This window comes from Hordeum vulgare, chromosome 4H, assembly GCF_904849725.1.
Source record: "Hordeum vulgare subsp. vulgare chromosome 4H, MorexV3_pseudomolecules_assembly, whole genome shotgun sequence".
In the NCBI taxonomy this organism is placed as follows: Eukaryota; Viridiplantae; Streptophyta; class Magnoliopsida; order Poales; family Poaceae; genus Hordeum; species Hordeum vulgare.
Window position 1 is genome coordinate 133998267 of NC_058521.1, and position 26320 is coordinate 134024586.

Here is a 26320-nt window from a genome sequence, read left to right on the forward strand (position 1 = left end):
TTGTATTGGATGTGTTGGGTACACAAGAGATTTCTTGTATTTGATTGCATGGTTGCTTGAGAGAGACCATCTTCATCCTACACCTCCCATGGATTGATAAACCTTAGGTCATCCACTTGAGGGAAAAAATTTGTTGTCCTACAAAACTCTGCACTTGGAGGCCCAACAACGTCTATAAGAATAAAGTTGTGTAGTAGACATCACTACCCTAAGAACCCTAGGCATGTGGGAGATTAGAGCTTACCGTGGGTGTCGCTGGTGGAGTGTACGTCGGCCATGGAGAAAACCCCGACGGGAAGAGGGGTGCTCCCATTGCCGACGAAAAGGACCCGACCATTCCAAGGGTCGCGGTCGTGGACCTCGTCCTGCACCGGCTCAAAGATGAGCCCGACATCCTGGAGCTCCCCTCCCCTTGCACCGGACGCAAAGGAGAAAACCCTCTTATGGGGGTAAAAATACCCCCATAAGTGAGGTCGGTAAAGGAAGGTGTCTGCTTGTATTGAATCCTTGTCGTGGTTGAGCGGAAGATGAATACCTTCGGCTCGGGTGGCGGAGCCAAAGCGACCGACGTCGACGCTACATTGGCCTGGGGGCATGATGCGAAATGGGGAAGGAGCTCGAATTACTGTCGTGAGATCTCGACCGGGCGAGGAGAGGCCGACAACCCACCTCTCTTGGACGGGATTGCTGCGAGCGATGACCGGAGTAGGTGGGGCGTGACAAGATGACGGCATTACCATCGAAGAAACTGAACGGGCGGTGAGGCGAGAGAGAGCGAGTGGATGTGAACTGGCAAGGAATATGACGGGAGAGAACATGGGAAGTTATGAGGCGCCACATCTCTCTCGTGTTGTCCTGAACATGCACGCGCTCGCCACACGTGGCTCGAGCGAGCCTAGATTACAAAAAAAATAACTGATTCGACCGTTCCTCCAAAGCAAGGCCCAGGCCTCAAACATGCGAACCACCAATCACATGCGAGCGAGGCAACCAAACGAACCAAATTCTGCACATACAAGCATTACTGGACCTAATCTATACCTAATAATAAAGTGGCTATTGCTTCCGTCGGAAAACCCACCGCGGCATTTTTATAAAAAAGCCCTTGTAATTTTTGTTATTCAACCCGCGCTCCATCATTTATCTGCAATGCAAAAGGAAAAAACGATTCGCTGCAAAAATTATACCCATACGCATCGCCTCCTCCCGTCAACCCTGGGTCACCCTGGCTTGTGCCCAGGCCGCCGCCACACCACACGTCGTCGCGGCCGACCTCAACCGCCACTGCTGCCGATCTCAACCCACCCACCTCCGCGGCCGTACCTATCCCCGCTCATTGCCACCGTTGTGGCGCTCGAGCGCATCGCGTCGACCCTGGTCACCCTGGCCTATGCCCAGGCCGCTGCCACACCACTCGCCGCCGCGGCCGACCTCAACCACCACTGTTGTCGATCTCAACCCACCCGCCTCCGCGGTCGTACCTCTGCCCGCTTGCTGCCCCCGTTTCGGCGCTCGAGCACAGCTTCTGGATCAAATCAACGCGACAGCTACAATGACTGGGGATGATGCGTCTGCTCGATGCAGAACGGCGGCGGCGCGCGGATAAGGCGCGGCAAAGCGAAGTACTTGCAGGTGGAGGCCGGCCTCCATGGCTCACACGGGGAACTCCGAGGTTATGGCGCGACAACGGCGACTCCTTATGGCCAGATAGAGGCGCCTAACCCTTGCTCCCCTCATCGTATCCCCTCCTCCGGCAGAAACTCATCATCTGGTGAGATCCCCTCCCCATGCCTCCAACCATGTGCCAAGCACCGGCAAAAAAAATTGTTTTGTGAGGATTTGTTTGCTGATGAATGAATGTATTGAATGTAAGATTGCATTGTTGTAGAGACAGAGAATGAAACACCACCTTCAGTTTGTCATCTGATCCCACATTCTCTACCCCATAAGTGAAATAAGATAACAGTCCATTGATCAATTCACGTAGGCTCTTTGTTTTGCTTTGCTTGTTCCGCTCAATTTATCATCATGCTGGAATTAACAATGGACGGGTTAATTTCTCAACAAAATAGGATAGGACGGACTACATTAATTAGTTAGCTTATTATTATAATAAATCAAAATGATTATAAAAATATTTAAAGCGTGTGGTATTTTTTTCTTCCATTGCAACGCACGGACCCTTTTGCTAGTGCAACCTAACAAAAGCGTCATTAATTTCAAAGTGCATATCAAGAAATACTCTTTACATTTTATTTTCCTTAGTTATAACAATGAATTTTTAAACAAGATTTTCTCAACAACGTACGGGGTATCATCTAGTTATATAAATTTATGATTACTTATTGTCTATATGCTTAAGTACTTGTATAAATATTTCATACAAAAACTTGTATAGATGACGTTTAGTTATCATGTGAAGTTACACATCCTAACACACGATTGCTCAAATAAATGACAGTTTTGTTCTCACTAGTCTAGAAATATGCTAACAATCTAAAATTTACTACTACTTCCGTCACATCTTTGACAATGTCAGTTTCAAAAATGATGTCATATTTTCAAACGGAGGTAGTAGATTTTCAAATTCGCTACACGGACGTCACACCCACAATATCACCCTCAATCAGCAATCCGCTACGCCAACCACAATTCATTGTCAGCTTGCTATCCGCTATTTAAAACCTTCTATTGAGATATAAATTGGATGGCGTTTCAAAGCAATCACTGTCGGTTTCTTCTTTCATGCTGCCATCAAGGATACAGAACCATGGTAAGAAACCGGACAGTGTGTATCCACCCCAAGCAGCGCAGAATACCTTTTGATACTATGTTTCTTTTCGCTGCTTCTAGGATGATCTGACGTTAATTAACAATGGATAACTTACAGCAAGATCTGGTGTCAGAAACATCTAGCCTAATTAGTACTCCCTCCGTTCCTAAATATAAGTCTTTTTAGATATTTCACTAGGAAACTACATACAGATGTATATAGACATATTTTAAAGTATAGATTCACTCATTTTGCTTCGTATGTAGTCATTTAGTGAAATCTCTAGAAAGACTTATATTTAGAAATGGAGGGAGTATGACACAACTCAGCTACTGTTATACAGTGAACCATTGCCCGTTGGCGTTTTATATTATTGTTCAACTCGAACAGCTTGTTTGTATAACCACTCATTTTTGGCTTGGAATTCATGGTTGACGCTTGTCAAGTTGTCCCTGTCTTTAGGTTCTCACAAAAAAGGAAAGAACTAATCCTTGTACTGTATAATTTTTCTACAGAGCTGCCCCATCTTCCTTGCACTGGGCACAAAGACGCTGGCAAACCATGCAAGTGTCATAGGTACGGAAAGCAACAGAATACACGAACGTTATGCCGATGGTCATTCTTAGATAAACTGAGACATGTAGTATATAGCAAAAATGGCTCAATGCCAAGGGATATGCTGATAAAGATGGGCAAAAAAAAGCAAGGGTATACGTTTATCCTTGAAGGAAGCTCAATAGTCGGAATCCGGGTCACCGTCTTGTATCTCTGGCATCGAGTCTCCCGACTCTGTATCAGACAAGTCAGCCTTGATGGGCTGAATGAAGCGGGTTAAAGAGACATCTTTATAGCTGCTCAGAGCAGCAACACCTGGGTCAGATGGTTTTTCACCTGAGGTTGCCAGATTGCGGAATGGTAGGTTAACAGCTGCGCTTGTATTCTGAACCAGAGAATCAACGTGGTAGCCGCGCTTTTCCTCTCGAAAAGGGGTAGCTGCGGCTTTCTGTGTTTCAGGTGGCCTTGAGTAGATTGGATTTGAAACAGCATTGGAGCTAGAAGGATTATCCACTGTCATTGGCTCGGAGGTTTCTTCTGTGGTCGCAACCAACATAATGGCATCCCTCTTGTTGCATGCAGGAACATCTTCTACTGCCTCAGCAATTGTATCTGAATCAATTTGCAGAACTTCTTTTACAGTGGACTTTTCTGTCGGTTCATTATCCTTGATGGATGGCAACCAATCATCATAAGTATCTTCATCCACAATAACCTGGCCCTGCCCTTTGGATGGTGAAAAGTTAAATGTGCCAGCACCAAAAATTGCCTTTTCTGGTTCACTGCGGTTGAGTGCAGGAACTAAAGGACCTGCCTTTTCTAGAGAAAGGGCTCGAGGGTGCGTAAGAACATCCAAAGCCAGCAAGGCATGCGAACAAAACTCTGCGAGCGTAGTGCCTATCTCTAGCTTCCCTGTAATAAACAAGAGATGATAGTTGTTACTTTAAAGGATATCTGACCCCCCCCCCCCCCCCAAAAAAGAAAAAAAGCCAACACTATTACTTTCATGAAAATATGGAGCCACCCTAGCAAACTCCTTCCATATACCAAATCCACAGGCCAAAAAGGCAAATCAAGCTCATGCGCACACGTGGGCGGGCATGAATCATGAGTGTACGAATGTACCAAGTGTATTTTATCTTTTGTTCTTCTTTACTGTATTATATCCAGAGATAGTTCAAGCAAAACTCTCCATTTTTTCTTTCAATTAACCATCTATTAATTACGAGACACAAAATTAATTATTCCATCTGCAGACAAGTAAATGATAGACATGAGATTTTACCTTTTCTGAAGAGTTCAGTTCCTTGGGCTAAATAAAGTGGCCAGGCATGAGGAGACGAGAGAAAAGATGCCAGCAATGCCTTCAATGAAGCAAGTCGAAAGTCTGATATGCTTGTCTCCCCGACTTTGGATGTTGATGGCTCATACCCTGCTCCTGAGTCGCAAGCACTTGTAGCTATGTTAATTAGGAGCAAGTCCACTTTTGCCCTCCAGTGATCTGTCCTCAGTGAACCCCCCTGATCAAGGCAATAAAATGTATATTATACATCAGACATTGTAACCACAGAGAATTGAGACCCAAGCACCATTGTGATAATTAGATAACATTGCAAATGACTCTAATGCCCTGTTTGGTTGCATAGAATTGAGCATGGAATTAAGGAATCTAGAATTGGGCCCCTAATTCTTTTGTTTGGTTGTACTAGGAATTTGCATCTGGAAACCCAGGCCCAATTCCGAGCAGACCCGCCCCGCGTGCGAACCGTTTCCGAGCTCTGGAGGTGGGAATCTCGCGGAATCTGGAGGTGCGAACCGTTTCTCCCCCGACCTGCTGCCCACCTTCTCCTCGCCGCCTCCCTCGCGAGCACAGACGAGGCGGGAGTCCTCGCCGGCGGCCCGAGCAGGTGAGCCTCCATCTCCAGCCCTTCCTCCTCTTCCCCGCCCACCTTCTCCTCGCCGCCTCCCTCGTCCATCTCGCCCCTACCCCTGGCCGGCCCCTCCCCGCATGGGCCGAACCCTAGATCGGGGATTGACGGGGGGATGGTGACCGACGGCAGCCATGGATGCTGCGGCGTGGCGGGTCAACATCCCTTCCCCCCTCGCTGACCCGCGGCCACCCCGCGCTCTGGCCCCGCCGACGCCGCACGGCCACACCGCACCCCTGCTCTGCTTCCTCCTCCCTCGCCTCGCGGCGTCGGCCCCTCCACCGTGCTTTGCTTCCTCCTCCCTCGCCTCGCGCCAGCAGGGCTTGAATGAGTGGTCTGGTTATTGTTTTGGGCTTGTGCATGTATGCCTATTTTGTGCTATTGCTAGTTCATTAGTAGTGAATATGAGAACGAAAATGCAATAGAAATCTGAGAATAAAATTGGGTATTGGGAAGACAACCAATATCTGAAGATGGCTCCGCTCCACCCCGCTCTCCGCTCCGCCCCCGCACCCCGCTAGCCTGACTACTGCGCCGCGCTCCCATCGCCGCCCCCGTCCCCGCCGGCCGGACCTCCCCCGCGGCCCTCTCCTCCCGCGTCATGGCTCCCGCGGCCCTTTCCTCCCGCGACATGGCTCCAGTGGGGGCTGACCCTGTCGACCGCCGCGAGACCCTCTCCGGCGAGCGTGTCTCTTACGGGGACCGCTGGTCGAGCTCGGAGAGCGAGTCCTCGGCGCGCTCGTACAGAGACGTCGCCCGCACTCCGCCGGCCGCCCTCGCCCCTGGCCCCCCCCCCCCCCCCCCCCCCGCGCGCCAAGGACCCCGCTCGGAGGTGCATCGCGTCTCGGGTGGCCCAGTGCTCAACGTCGACGGCTTCCAACAGGCCCGTCGCTGAGAACGGCCTCGTCGCCCGCGTCGCGTGGCGCCGGCCGCGACCTCGCCTGCGCGCCGCCGCAGTCCCTCCCCGGAGGAGCTCGCGGGCCTCTGCTTTCGGTGCCTTGATCACCGCCACTGCGTCAGGGACTGCCCCAACGACATCCGCTGCCGCCGCTGTCTCGCCTCTGGCCACGCCTCCCGCGACTGCGATGGACGGCGACCCGCGGCCGCGCCCCAGCGCTCCCGGCGCGCCAGCGGGGAACAGCAGCCCAGGCCCCCTCGCGGTGCTCCGGCCAGGGCGTCCCCCCAGCGACGCACCTGCCCGCTCTGGCCCCCACCGCTGTAGTACCTCCCCCACAGCGGCCTCGCCAGGCTAACGATGCCCCCGCCCGCGTGTTCCTGGCCCAGACGGAAGAAATGGACGAGGCGGAGCTCGTGCTCGGCCGCGCAATGGTGGCCACCGTCACAGGCACCCGGCCAGTCGTGTCCCTGATCGAGGTGGCCGAGCTCGTCATGTCCTCCCTGGAGCTTGAGGAGGGCGACTTGTCGGTCCATCAGCATCGCCCGGAGGACTTCCTGATTCTCTTCTCCTCCCTCGCAACCATGAGAAGATTCCACGGCGAGCACTTCCTCAGCTCGCCGCGCTTTGCCCTGTCCCTTCGGCCCTGGTGCAAGCTTGCCCACGCCGGCAATGGCGAGCTCGAGTACCGCGTCGAGTTGGAGATCCGCGGCATCCCCGCCCACGCCTGGCTGCTCTCCACGGTGGAGCACGTGCTGGGCGGCAGCTGCTGGATCCAGCGCCTGCACCCCCGTACGCGCTCTCGCGAGGACATGGCCGTCTTCCGCGTCACCGGGCGCGCCCACGACCCGACGGACATCCGGCGCGCCGCCACCCTGGAGATCATCGAGCAGCTGCCCGGCCGTATCTCGTCGAAGGCGCCCGACATCCACACGCTCACTTTCCCCGTCTCCATTGCTCTCACGAAGGCGGAGCTGATCAGGGCTGCTCCGGCCATCGCCCAGGACGCCGCGGGCAGCGCCGGAGACGGTGACGACGGTGGCGAAGGCGGCCGCCATGGCCCCGGCGATGAGCACGGACACGGTCCTGGTCCGGGGCTTGGGCGCGCTCGCCGACGTGGCCGCAAACGCCGTCGTACGGCTGACGCACAGAACGGGCGGGCCGATGGTATGGCAGTGGACGTGCTCGCGCCGCTCGCACACGCACGAGGCCCCTCCGGCCGTGCAGACGGCGCCGGCATGGTGGCTCCCTGGCCGTACCCGGCCGCGCCGCGGCAAGGGAGGTGCCCCAAGCGGGCTGGCATGCTGACCTGGCCTGGGCAGCAGGGCCCAGCATGCCCCCGTCACGGCGTCAGAAGAGGACACCATCAGACGCGAGCCGTGACGACCAAAGCGACTTTGTCCGTGGGTCCCTCGCGTAAAGTGACGACCAAAGATGTGGAGGACGGTTCGGCTGTTCGCTTTGGGACAGTTGGCACCCACCCGTTTGTCGCTCAGGGTCACGATGCGGCCGGGGCGTCGTCCTCGCGCGCGACCGAAGCAGATACGGACGGGGCCACTCCTGCAACGGCTGATCTTATGCCCTGTCGGGGTCGGTGCCTGCTGCGCCTGGGGCCCGCCGTGCAGCGCGTGAGGTCATCGCCTGCGCCCCGGTCGGGGCAAATAGAGCAGATCCCACCCCTCGCCGCACCAACGATGCCCACGTTTGACCAACCCCCCCGGCTCCTTTCCCGCGCCTTTGAGGAGAGGGCGGGACGCGCATCGCCCCCCCCCCCCCCACCAGCCCTGCTGACGCCGCCCCGTCCCTACCAGCCTGCTCCCTGGAGGCGGGGCCCGCTGCCATCGTGACTGCCAGCGCCGTGCCAGCGCCCTTAGGTGCCGCTGGGACCGAGGCCTATGGGCTGGTGGCTGACGTCGCTGCTTCTGGGGCTCTGGCCAACGATCTCCTGCCCACTAAGGCCACGCCTGCTCCTACAGAGGCGCGCGGCAGAGGGCCCGCCTGTTCTTCGACCTGTTGAGCCCCTGGACGCGCAACAAGAGCAGAGACCAGGAGAGGAGTCACCCCGCGGTCGCGGCCACATCTCTATCCTGCCGAGGCCTGCCGGCCAGCCGGACCCTGGGGCGACCCCTATCAGCACCCCTATCAGCAACCGGGCGCGGTCTTCGCTACCAGGGCGCTTTGCGTCGCCGACGCTTACTATGCAGAGACGCAAACCTTGTGTAGCCACCGGACAGACTTGGACGCTGGGAGCATTCCTGTCCGCAGCCACTAAGCAGCTTGATGCGATGCTGCCATCTCCCGGGAAACGCCAGCGGCCCCCTCTCAACTTCAGCCCCAGGAGGGGTCGTTCCGCCGCCGTCATTGCTCCGGCACCCGCGGCCTGCACCACGGACAGGAGGGCGGTGGTGCAGATTCTTCGCACCCTAGGGATCGTCAGCGCGCATCAGCAGATCACCCCCGTCGAGATGAAAGCATACGACGACATGTTCGCCGCGCCGATCAAGCTTCCAGCGCTGCATGCCATAGCCGCCCTCGTAGACCGTGCGATCCCTGCAGGCCTGTCTATGCCGGCTGGTGATGCCATGGCTTGCGCGCGCTAGGCTGGTGGTGCCTGTTGTCGACCTCGTGCTCATGTATCCAGGACCCCAGATAGTGGTTTGGAATGTCAGGGGCTTGAACTCGCGCGCTAGAAGCTGCGCCATACGCTCCCTGATATGTACCACCAGTGCGTCCATTGTATGCCTCCAGGAAACTAAAATGACGTTGGTCTGCTCGTCGATTGTGCTAGACACCCTCGGGTCCGAGTTCGATGGCTCTACTTATCTCCCGGCCGACGGCACCCGCGGCGGCATTCTCATCGCTTGGAAGAGTAGGGCTGTCACCATCTTCGATCCCCTATTCACCCAAAACGCGATCACGGTTAAAGTGTGCGCACCTAGTGGTGCACCGTGGTAAGCCACCACGGTGTATGGCCCTCAAAGCGACCCAGACAAGATACTATTCCTGCAAGAGCTGCGGGACATTCGGGCTGCTTGCCCGGGCCCTTGGATGCTATGCGGCGATTTCAACCTCATCTACCGGGACGCCGACAAGAGCGCTGGTACCCTGAACCGCCGCATGATGGGAAGGTTCCGTCGTGCCATTAACGATCTTGCCCTGAAGGAGGTATACCTGAATGGGCGCCGCTTCACTTTGTCTAATGAGCAGACCCCGCCGACGCTTGTGCACCTCGATCGAGTTCTCTGCACCTCGGACTGGGAGGATTACCACGGAGAGTGCCACCTCAGATGCCTTGCATCCGTCGTGTCGGATCACTGCCCACTGTTGTTGGACTGCTCCCCCATGCCCACGGCCCGCAGACGCTTCCGTTTCGAGGCCTTCTGGCCCAGCCGCGATGGATTTCAGAACACGGTCGCCACAGCCTGGAGCTCGGTGGATGACCCCGACCCCTTCCAGCGGCTGGTCCGGCGACTGCAGGCCACCGCCCGCACCCTGACGAGTTGGAGTGCTAGGTCCACGGGCAATGTCCGGGACAAACTGGCAATATGCCGAGAGCTGATCGCCCGCTTCGACCACGCGATGGAGAGTCGCCTGCTCGCCCCGACAGAGGACTGGCTGCGCAAGCAGCTCAAGGTGGCGTACCTTGGGCTGGCTTCTCTGGAGCGCACCATCGCGCGGCAACGCGCCCGCATTTCCTTCCTGGCCGAGGGCGACGCCAACACGAGCTTCTTCCACAAGCAGTGTACGTTCAGGCGTCAGAAGAACCGCGTGCACAGCCTCCTAGTTGACGGACATGTGCTATGTGAGCATGACGAGATGGTCCACGCGGCATTCACGCACTTTGACGGGCTGCTGGGCACTGCTGTGGACCGTGAGCACACTCTGGACCTCGAGCAGCTCGTCACGGCTGATGACCTTGGCAGCCTGGATGCGCCCTTCACCCCGGAGGAGATCTGGGCTGCGGTGCAGCACATGCCGGCACATAAGGCACCAGGGCCAGACGGGTTCTCCGCTGAGTTCTTACGGGCCTGTTGGGGCGTTATTAGGCAGGATATCCTGGATGTTTTTGACCAGTTATTCCTACTGCGTGGGCGAAGGTTTGCTAAGCTCAACCAAGCCCTCCTGACCCTGCTGCCTAAGCGCACGGATGCACAAAAACTGGGCGACTACCGGCCTATTTGCCTGATCCACATCATGGCCAAGCTATTCGCCAAAGTTCTATCATTGCGTATCGCCCCCAAGCTGGACAGCCTAGTCAGCCGTAACCAGAACGCATTCATTGCCGGCCGCTCCCTCCACGACAACTTCATGCTAGTCCGGCAGTCTCTCCGGATGCTTCACCACTTGGGCGCCCCGTGCATCATGCTCAAGCTCGATCTCACTCGGGCTTTCGACTCCATATCTTGGCCGTTCCTCTTCGAGATGTTGCGCCAATATGGGTTTGGGGACAGTTCAGGGAGTGGATAGCCATACTACTCTCCTCGGCCAGCACGTGGGTCATGCTCAATGGCATGCCTGGCCCCCCGATTTGGCACCGTCGCGGGCTGCGTCAAGGGGACTCCACATCACCGCAGCTATTCGTCCTCGCTGTCGACGCGCTGGGCCGCCTCATGCATCGGGCTCTACAGGCTGGCATACTCCGGCGGCTGCACCCCCAACGTACTGTTCCGGCCGTTTCGCTCTACGCCGATGACGTGATGCTGTTTTGCCATGCTGAGATGGATGAGGTGCTCGCGGTGAAGGGCATCCTAGGTATCTTCGAGGCCGTGTCGGGCTTGCGGGTAAACTATGGCAAGAGCTCGGCCACGACCCTACACGGCGACGAGGAGAGCGATGCCCTGATAGAGGCATTGGGCTGCCAGACGGCGACCCTGCCCATCACCTACCTGGGTATACCGCTCACCACCCGACGACCCACGCCAGCTCAGATGCAGCCGCTAGTCGATGCTGTGGCTGGCCGCCTCCCGACATGGAAAGCATGGCTCATGAACAAAGCTGGGAGGTTGGCATTGGTCAGATCGGTCCTCAGCGCGATCCCAATCCACCAGATGCTCACCCTGACACCACCGAAGAAGACCCTGAAACAACTAGAGAAGATACAGCGCGGCTTCCTCTGGGCTGGCCGTGCGGCTGCTCAGGGAGGGCACTGTCATGTTAACTGGCGCATGGTCAGCCGGCCTCTCGCTTTGGGAGGGCTGGGCATCCGAGATTTGGAGCGGACTGGGCTAGCACTTAGGCTGCGGTGGCTCTGGCTATCTAAGACGGACGCCGACAGGGCCTGGAAAGGTATGGACCTGCAGTTCTCCAATGAGGAGCTCGGCCTCTTCTATGCCTCCACCTTCATGGTACTAGGCGATGGCCGCACGGCGCTGTTCTGGGAAGACAGATGGCTGCATGGGCAGTCGATCCGCGAGCTAGCTCCCATGCTGTACCGATGTATTCCCAAGAACAGGAGGAGGGTGCGGACGGTGGCGGATGGCCTCGCCGGCAACGCGTGGGCTCGAGACATCCGCGGTGTAGTGGGGCTGCAAGAGATTGGCCAATACTTGACGACATGGCAGCGCGTCACGCACACCGCCTTGTCCGCCGAGCCAGACAGGCTCGTCTGGAAATGGACTGCTAATGGGGACTACTCGGCGCGATCATGCTATCAGGCCACCTTCCACGGATCCCTCGCTTGCCACTCCTGGAAGCTAATCTGGAAGGGATGGGCTCCGCCGAAGGTCAAGTTTTTCCACTGGCTGGTGAGCCTAGACCGATGCTGGACCGCGGACAGACTCGCCCGCCGCGGCCTACCTCACCACTCTCGATGCCTGCTTTGCGATCAGGAGCCAGAGACCATTCACCACCTGCTACTGGCATGCCCCTTCTCGCGGCAAGCCTGGCATGAGGCTCTTTCCTGGCTACGCCTACCAGCCCCCGCACCGGAGCAGGATATCTCCATTCAGGACTGGTGGATCAGGGCGAGAGATGCAACACCACCATCACTCCGCAAGGCGCTGAGGTCCACCACACTGCTAGTCCCATGGATGATCTGGAAACATAGGAATGCGTGTGTATTTGATCATGCCACTCCGTCGCTCCCCGAGCTCGCGGAGGGGATCAAAGATGAGATGAGATGTTGGGCTAGAGCTGGGGACGAGGGGCTTAGGGTAGTTTTGCCCCCATCCAGGGATGTCCACTGAATTGCGTGTAATCTATTGTAACCGTCTCCTCTGAGACCGACTTTCTACCTTTTCAATACAAAGAAACGCACTCTCTGCGTTTTCTCGAAAAATTGGGTATTGGCTAGTTATACCCTGCTAGTTCATTTATGCATGTATGCCTATTTTGTGCTATTGCTAGTTCATTAGTAGGTGAATATGAGAACGAAAATGCAACAGAAATCTGAGAATAAAATTGGGTATCCGAGAAATCTGAGAATAAAATCTGAGAACAGGTTCTGTTTGATGAATGTTTGATTTAAAATGTATGTGCTATGCTTGCTTATATGCTTGTTCATCATGTAGCATCATCATGTCTAATCAAGAGTTGGTCGATTATGTTACCGAAGAGAACAGAAGAAGAAAAAGAAAAAGGCTAGTCTTGACAAAGATGTTTTTTGAGGTGTCTATGCTTGCTTTAGCTTATGTTAGTACTCAAAGGGCACCGAGGGATCTAGGAGCCTTCACTGAGTCTGAGGAGAAGGTTGCATATAGGAAGTATGTATTGAAAAAAACATATAATGGGTCGGAGACAAGATGCTATGATGAGCTACGGTTAACCAAAAGAAATTTTCATAATCTTTGTGCTATGTTGCGTGAGAAGTGTGGTCTCAAAGATAGCAAGTTTGTCACAGTAGAAGAAAATGTTGCTATGTTCTTGCAAGTTGTTGGGCATGGAACTAAAATGAGAATGATTAGGTTTGAGCGGTCTTTGGAGACCACTAGTAGGCACTTCAAAAATGTGTTAGCTGCCATCCTATCTCTAACTGGAGAGTTCATCAAGCTCCCTGAGCCTTCTGCCACTTCTCCGGATGATTACAAATGGAAGTGGTTTCCCAATGCACTTGGAGCTCTAGATGGGTGTCATATTCGTGTGTTTGTTCCGGCGGCTGACAAAGGGAGGTATAGGAACAGAAAACAAGAAATCACCACTAACATGTTAGGTGTGGTTGATTGGAACATGAAATTCCTCTATGTTCTACCTGGTTGGGAGGGCTCGGTATCCGACTCGCGCGCGTTGAAAGATGCTATGAGAATTGACCGCCAAGATGCATTTGTTGTACCACAGGGTACCACTCTTTCTCTTGGCTTTCTTTTTCTCATATGTAATTCATAACTAACTTATTTGCTTGACATATAGGTAAGTACTACCTAGTTGATGCTGGGTACACAAATGGACCGGGATTTCTATCTCCGTTCCGATCCACTAGATACCACTTGAAAGAGTGGGTTGCAAGTAATCAACGCCCCCAAACTGAGAAGGAGTTGTACAATTTGCGGCATGCTCGTGCTAGAAACGTAGTGGAGAGATGTTTTGGGTTGTTGAAGAAAAAATGGGCCATCCTCCGTTCTTGTTCTTTCTTTGGCATACATGACCAGGTAATACATGTTGTGTGTTAACAATGAAATAATTAATATGTAATAACAAATGCTAACTATGAACAAAATATTTGCAGATTCGAATTATTAATGCGTGTTGTGTGTTACACAACTATGCAAGGGATACACAACATATGAGGGATGATCTATTGCTGCAGGAGGTCGACGCTGAACTAGCAGCTATGGTTCCTGAACCTGTAGATGATGCAGCTGTCATTAGAAGTGTGCAACAAAGCGATGCATGGAACATGTTTAGGCAGGACTTTGCTGACGAGATGTTTGCTGAGTACCTTGTGACGCATGCTGAACTAGCAATGGAGTAGATAAGTACGCTAGTTGATGGTACACTTTTGTGTGATCCTACCTCTTTTGCGTGATATAATAGCTTCTTGTCGTGGTGTCTTTTGTACATGCATCATCTATGAATTAATATATACATATGTTTTTACTATCTACAACTTGCTCTTTGTCCTTATTTTTCTATGTATGTCACTCGTAGAATCATGGCTGAAGCAAAAGGTAAGAAACCCAGTAGGGGTTACCTTGTGTGGACTCCTGAGATGGACACTGCATTATTGGCCATGCTTGTTGAGCATCACAACAGGGGTGACCATGCTCAAAATGGTTGGAAGCCGCATGTGTACAATGCTTGCATAAAGCATGTGAAGGAGACATGTGACGTTGTCATCAACAAGGACAAGATAATAGCAAGAATTAAGACATTTGACAGACAGTATGATATCATTAGCAAGATGCTTGCTCAGAGTGGCTTTGGATGGGATTGGGACAATAACATGGTGATGGTTGAAAGTGATGAAGTGTGGCTTCGATATGTGGAGGTACGGAACTCTTCAATTTTATGACATTGCTTTCTTTCGCAACTTGAACATCATCTCTAATATATGTGTGTCTTATGTAGGCAAACAAGGATGCAGCTTACTACAGGAACAAGTGAAGAATTGGCAAGCTATATCTACTATATATTCAAAAGACCATGCGACAGGTGCAGGTGCAAAGACAGGAGCTGAGTGTGCTCAACCACAATCCTCATCAGTTGCTCAGGTTGGGGATGATGATGCAGAAACTCCTGAGCCGCCCAAGAAGAGGGCACGCGCTGCTGATGCTATCCTTAGCATGGTGGGAGAGCTGAGATGCACCTTTGACGAGGCTTTGAAGACAACAGATGCACAAAAGGTGACTCCTCCATCTGAAATCCTTGCTGCACTAAAGGAGATACCTGGTTTGGAGGGTGATGATCTGCTGAGAGCTTATGGGAAGCTCACAGCCAATGAGCGCACCTTTGAGTCACTCATGGCACTACCCCGGGACTTGAGGAAGCCGTGGCTCTTGACCTTGCCTCGATGATTGCTACCCTTGTGGTTGTTCTTATGAACTATTATTTATGTACTTTGTAAGACTTAAACTACCCCCTTTCTGCTACTTGTAAGACATAAACTACGTACTTTGTCCTATTTGTAAGACAAAAACTACCCGCTTTGTGCTATGTGTTGGAGACATATTTATCATCCATGTTATATTGTTCAAAGTCCAAAAAAATTCAATTCCACATGATGTATCCAAACAGGATTTGGAATTCCATTTCAGCCTTGATTCTAGGGACGAATACCATGCGCATCCAAACAGCAAAACTGGAATTCCATTGAAATCGTTGATTTGGAATTCCATTGCCAATTCAATTCCGCGGCGAATTCTGCGCAACCAAACAGGGCATAAATGGTATTGCAGTGCATAGCGTTATTTCATGATAATATTCCCATTCCAAAAGGACTCTGCATGTTTAGCATGGCAATCAAGAAAATTACATCTAAACCCTATATTTTATTGTCATGTGAATCAAATTATATAAATTTCAAGTTATTACCCAGCTCTATATATATGTGATTTAAAAAAGGAATTGCTTCAGCAACCAGTCTACGTGACAACAATGAGCGGGTGGGAGCAATCAAGAAAAATACTTCTAAACCCTATATTTTATTGTTATATGAATAACATTATATAAAATTCAATTTATTCCCCAACTCTATATATATGATGGAAAAAAGGAATTGCTTCAGCAACCAAACTCTACGTGACAATGATAAGCGGGTCGAAGGATGGTATCTCGATACCGGTGCCACCAATCATATGACAGGCCACGGTGATGCTTTTGCCGAGCTCGACCACACGGTCATCGGCAACTTCTAGTTTGGAGATGGCTCCATCGTCAAAATCTGTGGCATGGGCACAATCATCTTCACTGGCAAGAACAGCGAACACAAGGCCCTCAGCGGCGTCCACTACATCCCACGGCAAGAATGCATGCGGACTGATCAAAAGAGCTGTGCTTCGAATCTGGGATCAGCAAGGTCGACTCACTCGGGTTAGACATGGCCGGAATCGCCTTTACCTCCTATATCTTACAGGGTGACCTGGCCAATATGTCTTATCTGCCCGCCATGACAACATGGCTTGGCGGTGGCATGAGAAGTATGGGCATCTCAATTTCAACGCATTGGTGAAGATGTTACACCTCGCCATGACACGCGGGCTTCCACTGCTGGATCACATGGGGCAGCTCTGTGACACATGTCATCACCAAGTATCGTCATGTAACGCAACTCCTCGGCAAGCGAGGTACCGCGCGCAGCAGCTACTTGAGCTTGTCCATGGGCAACCTCTGTGGTCCTGTTTCACCGGCGACACCTGGAGGACGGCGCTACTTCTTGCTGCTGATGGACGACGCCACTCGCTACATGTGGGTGATGCTCCTGGCTTGCAAGAGCAGCGCACTTGATGTCATCAAAAGAATTCAGACAGCAGCAGAAGTTTGATGCGGACACAAACTGGGCGTGTTCCACACGGACAACGGCGGCGAGTTTATCTCGACCGAGTTCGCCGCTTACTATGCTGATGAAGGCATCAAGCACCACTTCTCTGCACCTTACGCCCGCAGCAAAATGGCATCATCGAACGACAAAACTAAACTGTGGTGACAACGGCACATGCTCTGCTGAAACAGAGGAGCACGTCAGCTGAATTTTCAGGGGAGGCTGTGAGCACTGTTCTCTTCCTGCTCAAACATGCTCCCACTAAATCCCTTGCTGGAAAGACACCTTGCGAGGCGTGGCAAGACCACAAGCCGGCTGTCCACTACCTTCGCACCTTTGGGTCCTTGGCGTATGTTAAGGAATGGGGGAACCTGCATAAGCTCAACGATCGCAACTCTCCCTCTGTGTTCATCGGCTAGGAGGAAAGTGGGAGGCGTACCGGCTGCTGGACCCTGTGACAAGGCGCATCTGCATTGCCCAAGATGTCATCTTCGGTGTAGAACGTGGCTGGGAACCTGGGATTGGGCAGCGGATGACAGCACGCACTTGGGCAGCAACTTCAACATCCAGTACATCTGCCGTCACGCAGCGAAGGCACCCATCTATGCATCCAACTCAGGGCGAGTTGAGCCTGTGTCAACAGGACATGTGGGTATTTCACCTGCCGCACCACCATCACTTGCATCAGCTCCAGCTACACCAGAATTTGCCACAACACCAGCACATGATGATGATCGACTCAGATGCTGCTCACAAAGACACACCAGTTCGCTATCACATGGTCCAGAATCTGATTAGAGAACCACTATCTGGACTTGCGCCGCGCAACCTCGACGCCAAGCATGACAAGCAGCCATGCGCAAGGAAATGGACGCGGTGGAGCAAAACAGGACATGGGAGCTCGTCGATCTACAACATGGGTGTTGACCAGTAGGCCTCAAATGGGTCTACAAATTGAAGAAAAATGTAACTGGTAAGGTGATCAAGCACAAAACACAGCTGGTCACACGCAACTTCGTGCAGCAAGACGGCATTGACTTTGATGAAGTCTTTGCGCCTGTGGCTTGCATGGAATCCATCCGTCTGCTGCTTGCTTTGGCTGACCAGGAGGGGTGGCCCGTCCACCACATTGACGTAAAACCAGCCTTAATGGAGAACTGAAGGAGGTCTATGTGAAGCAGTCGATCAGTTCATCATCACCGGAGAAGGAAACAGCATGCAGCTGTGTAAGGCCCTCTATGGCCTTAGGCAGGCGCCACGAGAATGGAACGCGAAGCTTTACTGCACGCTCAAGGAAATTAGCTTCAAAAATAGTGGGCACAAGCACGCGATCCACCAGCGTGTCACCGGTGACGAAATCATGCTCATTGGACTGTATGTAGATGATTTGATCATCACTCGTTCATCCAAGGGAGCAGTGTAGAGCTTCAAGGACGAGATGGAAGCAAAATTCCAGATGAGTGACCTTGGACTGTTGTCATTCTATCTCGGAATCGAAGTCCAGCAAGATGGCAATGGCATCAGATTATGTTAGGCACACTATGCCTCGCGCATCCTTCAGCTTGGAGGAATGGAAGGCTGCAACCCAGCTCACACTCCAATGGAGGGGCAACTCAAACTGAGCCGTGAGAGCACGGCGAGAAAGGTGGATGCCACAGAGTAGCAAAGGACCGTTGGCAGCCCACGAGAGCACAAGGATGGATCTGGCGTTCGCCATCGACTTCGTGAGTCGCTTCATGGAGCAACCTACAAGAGCACATGATGGCAGTGAAGCGCATCCTTCGCTATGTTGCTGGCACCAGCTACTACGGTCTACGCTACAGGTGGAAGACTGGAAAGACATGGCTGATTGGCTACATTGACAGTGACCTCGCCGGTGACATTGACACGAGGAAGAGCAGGAGTGGCACCATGTTCTTCCTCGGTAGCAGCTTGATGAGCTGGCAGTCTCTCAAGCAGCGAGTGGTGGCTCTGTCCTGTGAGGCAGAGTATGTGGCTGCCACATCTGCTTCAACACAAGGACTTTGGCTGGCTTGGCTGCTTGGTAAACACAGCAAGTCCGCCTTGGCGCTGGCCAAACCTGGACCTCCATAAATGAAGCAAACATATCGATCTACAGTACCATTTCATCAGAGACTGCTTGGAGGATGGGAGTGTCAGTGCCAATTACATCAACACCACAGACCAACTCGCTGACATTCTAACGTAAGGACTAGAGCGGGTGAAATCCAAAGAGCTGTGTGCTACGTTTGGGATGGTCCAAATCGATTCAAGTCTGATCTGCAAGGAATAGGGGGGAGTCTGCAAGGAATAGTAAGCTAGTGAGTCAAGTCTGTGTCTTAGGCTAAAAGTCAGTGGGAGTCTTAGGCTGTAAGGAAGCCACTGAGATGATTCTGTAGTACTTCCTTCCAGCTACAAATAAGGCGTAAAGCTTAGCCAGCTACATTCATCGCAGCCTAGAAATTGAGTCCCAAATCAGAGTTACCTACGCTCTTTCTACTAATAAGTATAACAAGAGAAGTAATAAGAAAAAAATCCAAATAATAGGCACATGAGAAAATGAAGATAAATTTTAGGCATACCACATTCAGAAGAATTTCCAAGGTTTCTAGTGCAGCCACTTTAACACAGAGTGGTGTGAACATTCTAACATCTCCTGGAGTTTCAGGGGTCATTCCCTTCGATGAAGTTCGCATGGAAGAGGTTTTCATTTTCTTTGGGCTGATTGCTGCTTTCTCCAAACCCGAGGCATGTGAATTTTGTATTTGTGGTTCTTGCTTCCTCTTCTTGGAGTAACTTTTTGACACAGATTCGCTAGTCCCTTTTGATGGATTTGTGCTGAATAGAGTCACTTCTTTTACACAATTATCATCCAGATCACCAACTGCATTGCTGACTATTGCCTCTAACAAATGGAGAGACATTCCTGGTAACAAAAGACATCATTTATTCAGCCATGGGTGTGACTCGCAATCGACTAAAAGACGACCAAGGCTATCTACCAAACATGTGTATGGATGCAACTCGAAGTATGACAGTCAAACAACAAAGAAAAACACGAGATGGACCAGTGCAGGGAATGTGAATGTTAAGTTAGGATTCCATGTTTTGAAGACATGGAGGGACGGTTAGACCATAGGCCCCTGGATACAGCATGGTCATACCTCAAAGATCTAGCCTGTTGTTAAATTTGAGTTCTGAGAGAGCATCATTGCCAAAGGTTTGTATAAACAGAAAAACTATATCCCGCAAACCAATGATAGTATTTGACACTTCAAATTATTTCTATGCAGTGGCAACAGGAAAAAGGAAAGGCAAGAATTAGTGTTCTATCTCCACTCTGAAATAAGCGGAATCATTGTTAAACTGTGCCGACTCTGGAAACAGGCAGTCCCCGTATTCATTTCAAGCCTGAGGTATGGTTAAACATAATTATGACAAAACAACTCGCTGTCAAAACTTAAATTAATATATAAAATCATGCAACTGTGAGCATACAAACAAACAAACAAAAGGAATCACCTACCAACACCCATGGAGGTCAGCAACAGCTGAACAATGCTGTAAGCTTTTGTCCTCGTAGTAGGCAACTTTGCAATTTTGAAGTAATCAGTTACAAGCCGTACAATATTAGCACCATGCGGTAAAAGTTGGCTGCAATATGACAATAGATAATTTAGAAATTCCTTTTCCAGTACAGACTCAGATCCAGACTAATATTAAATAGAACTTCTATACTAAATCCAGTTTCCAAAGTTACTTCAAATTCAAGTATTATCAAACGCTTGTGTCCATGTCGCTGTATTTGATGCAAGCTTAAAACTTGTGGAAAATAAACATTAAGATGTGTCTTACTCCCTCCGTTCCTAAATACAAGTCTTTTTAGAGATTTCACTAGAGACTACATACAAAACAAAATGAGTGAATCTACACTCTAAAGTATGTCTATATACATCCATATGTAGTTCGTAGTGGAACCTCTAAAAGACTAATATTTATGAACGGAGGGAGTAGATAATAGTGATAAGAGGCAATACGCATGGTACCTTCGCATCCCTTTAATAGTTGCATGGAGCAAATCCAAGAAAGATGAATGCAATAATGGAAGCTCAAAACAAATAAGCTCTTGGTGCAAGGACGTAGTTGAAGGGAACGACTTGTTGCGCAATGATCCATCGACTAAGAGCACTCTCCGTGACAGAGCTATCAAAGCACGGACAGGAACGGTGACCTTTTTTAACAATGACAAGTAAAACAATATAGTTTAGAGCAATATAATGCTTAATGGCAGCTTATTAGCGACATTACGTATCAAGTAACGATAATGTACCAAGAGATGAGGCTTTGCACTAACCTGAACTGGGTAATAACTAGTCAGCATCATGCAGCAGCAATGGGCAAGGGCTGAAATGGTAGGAACCGTGAAGACACGAAATTTCTTTGTCACATGCAAATTGCCTCCCAATTTTACTTGATCTCCCAACACTGGCGGAGGATCATTACCAGGTGGAACTAGGAGCATCATAATCTCACGCCCTTTCTTTTCTGCAAAGATTATTTGTTCAAAGCCAACCTAAAATGGTACAACCGAAAATAAAAATAGCTCATGACAAACATTACCTTCTTCCAGCCCAACAAAAGCATCGTTCAGAAGATTGTTTATACCCATCAGCACTTTCTGAATCATCAATGACCAATTGCCTTCAGATACCCGGACAGAAGGTAGCATTGCTAAGACTCTCGCAAATTTCTGAAGGATTAGAAGATGCGAAGAACAGAGGTTGGTCAACAGAATGAGAAATTTCATGGCAATGAGCAACAGAAGAAAGAACATCAAAATGGAGAATGAAACACACAAATGTTACTTTGCACAGCCTCCCGAAAAGATTAATTCGAAGATAAAGTATGAAGCATACAGTGCTCACCTTTGATAATTTTACATTGACTTCTGTACTCATAATCTTTGCTGCAATGGTGGATTCAACCTGAATTTTGTGAATTAAGCACAATATGACATAATATAACAGGCAGTGAAATAGCAGGAAGCTGAAAATTTGCTGTAATTTCAGAGGTATGTACTAGAAACTAATTAGAAAAATGATAAATAAGTGACACGTGACAATTTAAATCTAAAAGGAACATGATACATAAAGAACTCTTGCGTCCCACGCACCTACATTTAAATCACAATTAGACATTGATAGTAGCTCATGTATATCATCAATAAAGATGTTCCAATTAACAAAAGATAGATATTCCAAACTTTCAACTGCATGATCCTACATCCACCCAGAAACCAACTTTTACAAAAAAAAAATATTTGTTAAAACACCTGACAAAACCTTTTCCTTCAAAGCTATTCTGAAGGATTAACGTTTCCCCCTTCTAGACTCAGAGAACTAATACCTCCAGTTCACAATAAGCTTTTGGATATGGACATGGACAATGGTCTCCAAAACATAGCTTTGACCACAAATTTCTATTAAAATATATTTCTAAATCCCAGTAAAATTTAGATGTTATAGAAATACTTCTCAAGACAAAGGTACACGTAAAAATATTTCAGGTAGCTAACATAAATATTTTAAAGAGATATAAGAGTCAAAGTTTTATAAGTTTTGCCTTGACGCGTATACAAAACATCAAGTTTAGTTGTAAACTGGAGTAAGGGTATATGTGTATGTGATCACAATAAGAAATGAATTACAACATAAAAATGTAAACATACTTTATTGTAGTGTCGATTAACAGATGAGGGATACAATTTAATAACTGTCCTTAGCAAATCAATCGCTTCATCCTGCAAATATACAGACAGAAGTAGATTAAATATCTACTCTTGCATGCTTGGAATCAAACAGAGTAAGCCTGTGGATGAAAATAACATACCGCCACTGGACCATTTTCATTTAAAAGCAGCAGCAATGGTTCAACAACTCTTCCAGCAAAGGATGATGCCTCTTTCTTTAAGTTCAAAAATTTCACCAATCTAATCAAAGTACAAGTTATGTTGCCTTCAACTGAACAAAATACAGTACACAAAAGAAAGGGCAACGGATATGGATACATTGTCGAGCTTTAGTTTCAAATAATCACATTCACAATACTACAAAGTACCGAAAATCCAACTATGTGCTTGACAGCTTGAGCAAGTAAAAGGACATAGCTTCCATGACATACCTCACAAATAGATCAGACATGGAAGTACAAGAGACCACGGTAACAAGTTGCAAGCTAGACGGTCCCTGCTAGGTGGGAAAAAAATATATATCAGATAAATAATAATGTATGAGAATGTTTCATTAAGAGAAAGGATAATTCTCTTTGGGGATGTAAAGACTATGGATTATATGAACTCCTGGGGAGCATTATTTAAGATCATCGATAAAAATTTCCAGTAGGGTGGGGTTTTTCGTGTGAGGATGTGGTTTGTTGAACTAGGCCATGCTCAATCTCAATCAGTCAAACTTGCTAGTGTATAACACCACGCCAATGAGCTCAGTGAAGCCATAAAGATAACTAGTACTACTACACACCTATTGAAAGTAAAATACACAGAATAGGTCAAATAATAGAAAAAATGCCATCATCTGCAAGCTCAATTTGTGATATAATTTTCCAAATGTAAAGGTTCGTATTTAGATCAATATGGAATAATATGGATGGCGTTACATAATATAATTTCCAATTGATTGATTGCGGTGGTAGCTTAGCATGCATCATCAGATATATAATAAATTCAGAGAAAAGTGATCTAGTGAACAAATGCAGTTTTATGATAGACTGAACACCGACAATTCAAATATAAAGAAAATGCTGACTGGCATTTCATTCTTCGGTTTAGATGTGACCTCAAAACAATCACAATATAACCAAAATAAAGAAAAATAGCAATGTTCACAAAGAAAGTTATGAAGAACCACAAACACAGGCAGTCAGAAGGTGCCAAGCCAAACAGACTTCAGTTAACCCAAGGGACACTAAATTTACACGGATATCACTCCCACAGAGAGCAATGCCGAGGACAGACTTCTTCATCTGCTTTCTCCTAGGTGTAGTAAATCTCAACATCGCATTTAATTTCATGGAAGTAGTCTTATCAATGAAGCAGGTCAATCAACTAGTATGACATCAAATGTAATTCCAGCAAAGGTTGATCACATCTGGAATATCTAAATATTTCATTTTTATGGAAGTTGTCTAATCCATAAAGGAGGTCAATCAAATAATATGACATTAAGTGTAATTCCAGCAAAGGTTGATCACATCTGGAATATCTCTATACTTCCAGATATTCACTACCTTCACGTCTATAATCTGCTTGGAATTTAATTAGCTCAACCAATTCAAACAAACTTAAACACATATTTTATGAAGCTAATAATGGGTTTCTCAAGACATTAGAGTGATGAAACATGCGGTCGGGGTCAGGGGATGGGGGCACACAATTGCTCAGAACAAAAACAAAACGAGAACATAAAGTTCCACGTAAAACTGAAGCAAACAATGTGCAGTACCTGCAAGTTCCTCAGAATCTTCTCAAACCAATCAGAGTATGATTCAGCAAAGCGCTCACTGCTGCACTCTTGGAAAGTCACGCCAAGAAAACAAGTTCCCAACCAACAACTGTATGGCTAAAAGATTTATAAACAGAGGACGCCAATATTAGTACAGCATGTCTGATATATTTTCTTTTACATCAAAGATTTAACAGTTGTTAAATCTATCAGAAAAACAGTTACAGATGTTTAGATTTTATTCTTAGAATACTACCTCCGTATCAGAATGTAAGACTTTTTTTACACTATGAAAGTGTCAAAAAACATCTCATATTTTGATACAGCTGGAGTATGTTGTATATTGTATATTGTTCGAGCATGAATGTTTCTGCAGCACAGACCAACAAAAGTATAACAATTGCCAGAATAAAACAATCTCACCAGATGACATAATTCATACTGTAGTTGATAAATAACTTTAAAAGAGGGTACTGAGGAAACATAGCAGAACTAATGTTTCAGTGGTGTATAGCAACAACTAGCTCAAATACGCACACCTTGTCACATCGGGTTTAGTATACAAGTGCAACACAAGTTCAGCATTATGGTAGAGAGATTCTTTTTAGGGTACCAAATTAGACCCAAGACAGCAAAGTACGCGCGGGGAGGGGGGAGGGGGCGGGGGGGGCACGGCAACATACCGAGTCGCTCTCCACGAGCTCCCCGACGCGCTCGACCCAGGCGTCGACCGTGGCGCGCCACGCCTCGGCGAGCTTTTGGTCCGACGGGTCCTGGAGGACCTCGGAGAGGAGACCGTGCGTGCGCACCGCCTCGACAATGGAGGCAAGCTCCTCCGGCTGGACGGTGCTCCCCGGCTGCGGCATCCGCTCGCCAACCACCACTCGGAGCAGACGTGGCTTAAGCCAGCTGTCGTTCACGTCCGCGAGGAAGCCGACGGCGCCGGCCATCGCTGGTTAGTGAGGGGTCCGTGACTGGAGGCGGGCGCCGGACTTGGGGTGGACAATAATAAGGACGGGGTGCTGGCGGAGCACGCGGGTGGAAGGAGAGATCGAAGAAGGCGGCGGCTCCGGGATGGAGGGATGGAAGCCGTAAAACCCTAGCGGCTTCAAGAAGCAGAGTTTGAGTAGTTTACGTGACTTTTTTTTCCACGGACTAAAAAATTCTTTTTATCTATCCCTACTAAGAGCAAGTACAATAAGGTACAGTCAGCAGGCTGTAAGGATTAAAATACTATATTTTTGCTGAGTTGGATGAGAGAGAAGAGGAGAGAGAAGGGAAGCGGGCTCTTCGTGAAGAGCCGGCTCTAGCACGTGCTCCTAGGTGCTTTGTGAGAATGAAAGGTAGGCCATATATGATAAAAGTAGTACTCTTTTACAGCTAACTATTGTACAAGCCAGCTATAAGATGAGCTATAAAGATGCTTATAGCCAGCAGTTGGCTATACTATTAACCATGCTCTAAGGGCATCTTCAATGGTTGTAAGATAGTTGTTGGTAATTTTGACACATAGGATTTTTGATGATGTGTCATGCAATAAATGAGGAAAGAGAGCAAGGTTGTATGTAAATTAACCAACACCCTTGCACAAGCTCCAATGTAGAATGAGAGAGCACCTTATTTATTACATCACATCTTATTAGGCAAACTAGATACAACCCATTGAAGTAGTTGTATGTTAAGGTGTTGGTTGATGACATGGCATATTTTACCAACAACCTAACCAACAAACTGTTGGAGATGCCCTAATAAAGCACCGACGGCTTCTGTCGTACGTCGCGGCGTTTTTGCAAAAAAGCCCCTGAGGTTTACTGAAATCAACCCGCAGTCCTTCTATAAGTCGGCTCGAACCGTTTTTTACTTTTTATGAGAACCCCCCTCTATTTAATCCGAACTAACTCGCGGTCCCTGCATCATCGGTGATTGAGCAGACGGGGCTGGGCCGCTGGGGACAGAGGGCAGGAGGAGCACACGAGGTCGGCGGTGGCCCGTCTAATCCGGCGATAGTAGGAGCACACGAGGTCGTCGACGGTCGCGAGACCACCACAGCAGGCCGCCGCCCCGCGCCGTCCCGAGGCGACGTGCGTGCAGATCGGGGTTGGCGCGAGACGCAGATTGACAGATTCCATTTTCGCCTTCCCCGGAAGCCGACAAGGCAGCGTCGCCGGCCGACGACGGCATCCACGAGGAGCTGCCGGCCTCCGCCCAGAACGGGGGGCCCGGATCCGAGCCGGCGACCGC

At 49.5% G+C, this 26320-nt stretch overlaps 2 protein-coding genes across 4 annotated transcripts; one reads left to right on the forward strand and one right to left on the reverse strand.

The window, feature by feature from the left end:
- Positions 1 to 3367: 3367 nt before the first annotated feature.
- LOC123448145 (proline-, glutamic acid- and leucine-rich protein 1) lies at positions 3368 to 25226 on the reverse strand. Of its 3 annotated transcripts, XM_045124933.1 has the most exons (14): positions 24763 to 25221; positions 24080 to 24196; positions 22743 to 22807; positions 22452 to 22551; positions 22291 to 22362; positions 21488 to 21547; positions 21183 to 21312; positions 20917 to 21107; positions 20609 to 20793; positions 20089 to 20216; positions 19145 to 19488; positions 4614 to 4848; positions 3665 to 4240; positions 3457 to 3590 (listed from the first exon to the last, which is right to left on the reverse strand). In XM_045124933.1, exons 1-14 carry the CDS (start codon positions 25027 to 25029, stop codon positions 3577 to 3579), a joined length of 2484 nt encoding a protein of 827 aa, XP_044980868.1. In that variant the 5' UTR covers positions 25030 to 25221; the 3' UTR covers positions 3457 to 3576. The 3 variants fall into 3 exon arrangements, with proteins under 3 accessions (XP_044980867.1, XP_044980868.1, XP_044980869.1); XM_045124932.1 differs by having other exon boundaries at positions 3368 to 4240; positions 24763 to 25217; XM_045124934.1 differs by lacking the exons at positions 3457 to 3590; positions 3665 to 4240; positions 4614 to 4848 and adding an exon at positions 15374 to 15445 and having other exon boundaries at positions 24763 to 25226.
- LOC123448147 lies at positions 14278 to 15355 on the forward strand. The gene has a single exon (XM_045124935.1). It carries the CDS (start codon positions 14548 to 14550, stop codon positions 15097 to 15099), a length of 552 nt encoding a protein of 183 aa, XP_044980870.1. The 5' UTR covers positions 14278 to 14547; the 3' UTR covers positions 15100 to 15355.
- Positions 25227 to 26320: the final 1094 nt, after the last annotated feature.

Excerpts from the sequence above, each read along its gene's own strand:
- LOC123448147 (XM_045124935.1), top strand. The coding sequence starts at position 14,548 with ATGAAGTGTGGCTTCGATATGTGGAGGTACGGAACTCTTCAATTTTAT.
- LOC123448145 (XM_045124932.1), bottom strand. The coding sequence starts at position 25,029 with ATGGCCGGCGCCGTCGGCTTCCTCGCGGACGTGAACGACAGCTGGCTT. Across the intron at positions 21,108-21,182 it reads TTTTGTTGGGCTGGAAGAAG|AAAAGAAAGGGCGTGAGATT; the intron begins GTAATGTTTGTC and ends TAATCTTTGCAG. Across the intron at positions 20,217-20,608 it reads ACTATTAAAGGGATGCGAAG|CCAACTTTTACCGCATGGTG; the intron begins GTACCATGCGTA and ends GTCATATTGCAG.